We start from the raw sequence: 6,000 nt of genomic DNA, 5'->3' as shown, positions 1-6,000 counted from the left end.
ACCACACGACTGAACAGTAGACCAGGTGCGACAAAACTAAGGCCTGTAGGATCTGACCAATCAGTCAAAAAGGAAGCCCCACTAGAACAGTTTACTAGAGAAAGACTTACCCTGATGAAATAAATCGAGGAGAAACAAATTTAGGTTATCGTCTCAGAGCTTACCTTTACTCTCTAGTCCTTGTACTAAAATGAGACCTGCTGTGAGGTGGACTGTTGAACAGAGAGCAAAAAAAACAAACTTCACCACGAGTCCCTTCATTGAGGAAATGTCTTTATTCTGCCCATGGTAAAGCAGGTACTGAGACAGAGAGGCTGACAGTCAGGCATCAAAGAGTGGCTCTACATTTAAACCTCAATTACAACATCAACATTACGCTTTCTTTTTTACTCAACTGTTTTTCATTTTCTATAGATTATTCAAATTAAACTATATGTATACAACATTAAACCAAGATTAGGGGCAAGCCATTACATTTCCCATTATAATCAATCTGTAAAAACCAAAACATGTTAAAAGCCATAAAATAACAAAACAAAATCTGAAAACACAGCCATGCGCACTCTTCAACAAACCAAACACTTTTTTTGATCTGTTGCGAGATTATTAAAGGTATATTTTCATATGTTAGAGAATTAACTGCACTACTAAACAACGAATAAGAAATCAGTCTTTTCTTCAGATAATGTAGTATAACGGGGGGCCTGTGTTAAACATTAGAACACATTGCAGTCTGGCCTTTATTGAGGACAAGACGATAGATTTTACACCACTTTATGCATTATGCCACTTAAAAAAAGAAAAATAAACTATATTCAAAATTACAGCTTATGAGGAAAATAAAACATTACTGGCGATTAAATTATGGGTATTAAACTTTCTCACTAACAACACTGACTGTCTGCAACGAGAAATAACATACATGTTAGGTAGTAACATGGATCATGATCCTCCGGATTTATTAACAATTAGATGCGTCTTTTTCATAACTTCAACCTGGGAAGTCGGTCCTGAAAATAAGAGGGGGGGTCAAAAAAGGAGTAGATGCTGAGGAGGCCCCGTTGTCATGGAGAGTACAAGTAGTATCAGCTTGGAAGGAGAAGTTTAGGTCCCAACCACAGGTCGTATCAATCGCTAGCCAAAACAGAAACATCGTGGACAAACTGGGTGCTGCAGTAAGCCTATACAGTGAGCTGCAGAACAAAATAGGGTCTTATTTATTAGGCAACAAACGGAAGAAAACAGACTCACATTTGTTTGAAAATTGTCCGAATTAGAAATCTTTTTTTTTTCTCCTCTTCTTTTTTCCGTTGCAAAACATTTAAAAACGTGTGCCCTAATGAACGCATCGCTAGTCTATAGGGCTGACAGGACCAGGCCCTATCCGATGTGGGCTTTCAATTCTAAACAAACCCCTTTGTTAATATCAGAGACAGAATAAAAAAAAGGTACATATAGGCAAGCGTTTCAGGCCGACTACATTGCAGTCTTTCTACGGGAATAAACCAATGGCGGTGTGTGACTGCGCAAACTGGCATCAGAACATTGCTGTATCATACGATGCGGTTAACTCGCATTTTTAAAACACCTATCCAGGTGTTGTGAGATCTGGCAGGCGACTGCAATGTAGTCTGTCTGGAACGTGGCCACAGACTACGTTAAATGAATAAAGGGGGACAGGTCCTAGTAACTACTGTCGAAATCTTTCTTGTCCTTCTTCCCTTCGCCCTCGAAGCCGTCCGCTCCGTCGATGTCGCGCCGACGCTTGCGGTTGTTGTGGACGTTGAAACGAGGGTTCATCTGGGGCAGTGGGTCCATGCCCAGCACCTTGTGGATCTGACGGAAGGCTAGCAGCCGCAGAGCAAACTGGACAGAGACACAGCGAGTCAGCCTAATAACTACACACAGTACATTATATTTATGGTGTACCTCAAGGATCTGTTATTGCGCCGTTATCGTGTATATAGAGACCAATCAATATGTGCCTCTGGAGGATCAGTACCACAGGATTACAAATCAGACACCATTTTATTTTTAATCCCAGGCCCTCGTCCCCGCAGGAGGCCTTTTGGTAGGCCGTCATTGTAAATAAATAAGTAAATAGGAATTTGTTTTTAACTGACTTGCCTGTCAAATAAAGGTTAAATGACGACTATATTCATAGTCATCGGTTACTGGGTCATTATAGTTCATATAAAATGATTTGGCAGCGGTATCAAGTACGACCATTTTATTTAGACGATGAGTTGATACTGCTTTCCAACAAGTCTCAAAACCTTTAGGGAAAAACCATTACAATGCATGTTGGATGGCCAGTACCTTCTATTGATGGTGTAGCTCAAATGATCCTTTCTGAAGGCTATTATAACGTGTACATTATATAGGATTTATTCTATATCAGTACAAGTACCTGGGCACTTGAGGTGATGTCCTCTCTGTGCTGCTCCTCCATGGTTGTCAGGGTGTCAGTGGGGTTCTTCTCACACGGGTCGACCAATCCCGGACCACCTAGGAGGACAGACCGACACCTATCAGCATTCTGCTAACCCCACAACACCGGAGGGGGGATGTCTATCAGGATTGTCAAAAATAGTCGGCCATGATGGTCAAAATCCAGGTATAAAATAAAGATAAACACTGGTACTGACAGGTAAGAATATCTATAACACCAGCCACGTTGGCGGGTGGTCCATTTGAAGGGCCCTACAGTGCGAGCATTACATTAGAGAATATTAGTCAAGTGTGAGCACATTAAGGTTAGAAGAATGCTACAGTAGCTGTTTTCAAAGTGTTTCTGCGGTTCTGTTTCATAGCTGCTAATTGCACAAAGAAATACGAATCCTATATCCGGCCTCGCGCAGCAACACCGCCTGCCCAGTGTGAACCGGCATAACAGTCTAATTTACGTCTACAAAAATGAGACAGTCCTCATATTTCTTCGCTATTTACATTTGTTTTGTTCGCAAGCTTGTTTATCAATGTTAGTTTGAGTCTGCTGCGTCAACTGATCGCGAAGAGACACCCTAGTCGGATCCCCACAGGTGACTCAAACGGCTACGTTACCACGGCAACCTCCCGCCCCTTAAAGGGACAACTGAACATTTTTGTCTTCATATTTTTGTTGAAAAGACTGGAGGTCACAAAAACGATTATGAAATGTAGCCTCATACGACTAATTCTTACGAATACATTTCTTGATTTAGAAACATTACAAAGCAATTATTATTATTATTATTATTATTATTATTATAGCAGAAACTAAATTTGTCTCGTAAATGTTTTAAAATCTACCTGCCACAGTGACTAGTGGACCAGAAAGTACATGTTAGACCCTGGTCAAAATAGTCTATCACAATCAGTCAAGAAATACGACATTGTCATGGTTACCGGGGAGCAGGACTCCGGAGGAAATGCATTCAAAGACTCGTCTCAGTGCATCGCCTGGGCTCAGGGGGCCAGAGGCACTGCTAATGGTCTTCTCTACCAACAGCTCCATGGCCTGGAGAAAAGACACCAATCACAGGTAGGGAGAATGTACAGGTCAGTAAAGCAGGAGAACATTTCAAAAGGGTCCTTCTGGCTTTTAATTCCAGTCTGGAAAGACTAGGGACGCAAGAGAAGTCATTTCTATTACACTTCCTCTGCTTCAAAAACATTAGAGGGAACACCGCCATCACTTTATAACGTTGAAGATAAGAGAAATATCAGCCTGCAACGAACTCACCCAGCTGGGGAAGGAGGACCACGTGGGGACCCTCTGACAGAGGTCACGCAGGATTCGAATTACAATCACGCAGGACTGGAGTCCGTTGGCCCTAGCCTTGCAGTGCAACGACACGTTTAGTTTAGTGACAGTAAGAGACTGGAGCAGACAACAAGGGATCATAGTACACAATATATATACACACACACACACACACGACAACAGGTCTGTCAGAGGTCCAAATACTACTGTGCACAATGGAAGCTTGTGATTGGTTGATTGAAGCATTGTTAAAAATGGCCGTAATTGGTTGGGAATCAGCTGCCATTTCCAGGAGTATTTCACCTCTTCGTAACGTTAGTGAAAAGAGAGAGTTCACAGTTTGCAAGATGAAACAAGAAAAATTTAGGTTTAGTTTCCTTGTCATCTTATAAACTTTGACTTCTCGGGTTGTTCCAGGTGTTTCACAGACAGTCCGGTACTAAAGAAGATATAAGGGGACAGAGAGTGGAGGGAATCTGCTTTACTTTGCCTGTGTGTTTGCTTTTCGGACATGGCAGCGACACAGTAAACTAATCAGATGTCCCTTCTCTCAATCCCCATCATTCTACTAACAGAAAATAAAAGATACTAATGCTCAACATGGAAGCTCTTATCAGATGACAAAGATATCTCTGCAGCCTTATGGAATCATGTGTTAACACGAAGAAAACAGTTTGTTATGGAGGGAAAAACAAAAGGAATGCCATTTATTCCAATTTTTTTTGAAAAAAAACAACAAATTAAACAATTCTAAAAGTTCAACTGAATAAATATCATAAAAGATTAAATAGTCAAATCTGGTCAAAAAAATCATTATCATTACAAGGGTGGCATCCTTGAATATTTGTATTTATAAATGAAAAATCAGTTTTGTTGATGCTTAAAATTCATTATTAAATAATTCCTTCATTAACAAAAAAAATTAAAAACCAAAAGGTAAATCAAAAAGAAATGCATCTCATAAGGCTACAATAAGAAAGTAAGATGGATGTGTCCGAACCTGGAACCACTTAGCGTGCCGCAGAGCCGCCAGAGCGGCAAGGCATTTTAGCCTGTCCAAGACGTCCTCTGGGTCTTTCACCAAGGTTACATCTAAAAACGGATGAGTCCAATTGTCAAAATGGTGGTCGGTTGGGTTGGTGGTTGTGGTGAGGAAGAGGGAGGAGGAGGAGGAAGAGGAACGGGTGTTTGACCAGGTAAAGCAAGACTCATTGGGCTTAAAGACACAAACACATTGCCACACATACCAAGTTTCAGGGTTTCCGGAAGGAACTAGGAATTTAACCACTCTTTGATTTATTTTCTGCCAAATGAACGACCAGCAACCTGACCTCACCTCGATATTACTAGGGATTGGAGATGTAGTGTCATGAATGTAACATTAGATTCACATTGGTGTGAGGTGTTTGGTTATATGTTAGGTTAGGGGGATTGTCAATTATGGGACTGGCGTAAAATGCTGACCAAAATAGAAGCAGGATGAGTTCAACCACAGAGCTACAACAGCCAGAGAATTATCAAACAACTCTTGCTTAGGTCTTGCGTGAAGGCTGACCTAGTTGTCCCAACAGTGATCATAAATAAAAACAACCTCAACTGTAATATATTGGTAACGTGTTGAAATGCAACACCCGACAGAGAAGTTAAAAATCTTTGGGGGGAAAACGGAGAAGTTTACTCGTTAATGTAAGCAACGTTACGCCAATCATTAGTCAATTTTCAGTCTTACAATCCTCTACCGAGTTGACAGTGTAGGTGGATTCCAATGGGTCATGGTATAAATAAATATATAAGTAAATATAAAATATATATAAGTAGAACAAACAAAGGAGAGACAGAATCTGAAGTCCATCTGTGAACAGTAATGACTTGTTGCTTGGCGTGTGAACAGAGTTGCTACTAACAGCAAGTGGTGTGGCAATGGTAGGTGTGGCAGAATGTTTAGCTGTTTGGGGGGAGGGGACCTTGGTCAAAAATCCTTCCGCAGGAGCTGGTTGGCTGGGGTTGGAAACCTCTCATACACTTCAGAGGGCTTTGGGGCTGGACCAGTTAGAAAGATGGAAATTATGGTGACAGCAGCGTGTTGGAAAGCAAAACACAACAACATGCTCCCCCAGCAGCAAAAATAATGGTTAGATTGGACATCACTGCATGCATGGCTGGGGTGAGTCATACCTGGCTGATAGGTTGGCAGATACTACTCATACTAACTCAGGTCCAACCACAGAGTCCTCTGCCAAAAGCCTTCATCCCTG

At 41.4% G+C, this 6,000-nt stretch overlaps 1 protein-coding gene across 7 annotated transcripts in view; it reads right to left on the bottom strand.

Annotated features, from left to right (window-relative positions):
* Positions 1 to 256: 256 nt before the first annotated feature.
* LOC112262494 (zinc finger RNA-binding protein-like) overlaps positions 257 to 6,000 on the bottom strand; it is a 37,559-nt gene continuing 31,815 nt past the window's right edge. For 6 of the 7 annotated variants that reach the window (XM_042331210.1, XM_042331213.1, XM_042331214.1 and 3 more), the window contains exons 17-21: positions 4,746 to 4,837; positions 3,725 to 3,820; positions 3,388 to 3,499; positions 2,411 to 2,508; positions 257 to 1,866 (exon numbers count right to left, since the gene is read on the bottom strand). In XM_042331210.1, the coding sequence (XP_042187144.1) occupies positions 1,684 to 1,866; positions 2,411 to 2,508; positions 3,388 to 3,499; positions 3,725 to 3,820; positions 4,746 to 4,837 (581 nt within the window). In that variant the 3' untranslated portion in view covers positions 257 to 1,683. Of the gene's footprint in view, positions 1,867 to 2,410; positions 2,509 to 3,387; positions 3,500 to 3,724; positions 3,821 to 4,745; positions 4,838 to 6,000 lie in introns of those variants that run through there. The other variant, XM_042331215.1, reaches the window with a different exon arrangement.

This window comes from Oncorhynchus tshawytscha, linkage group LG12 (genome assembly GCF_018296145.1).
Source record: "Oncorhynchus tshawytscha isolate Ot180627B linkage group LG12, Otsh_v2.0, whole genome shotgun sequence".
Lineage (NCBI taxonomy): Eukaryota > Metazoa > Chordata > Actinopteri > Salmoniformes > Salmonidae > Oncorhynchus > Oncorhynchus tshawytscha.
The sequence above is the reverse complement of the archived record's forward strand: the minus strand, read 5'-3'. Positions and strand labels throughout refer to the sequence as shown.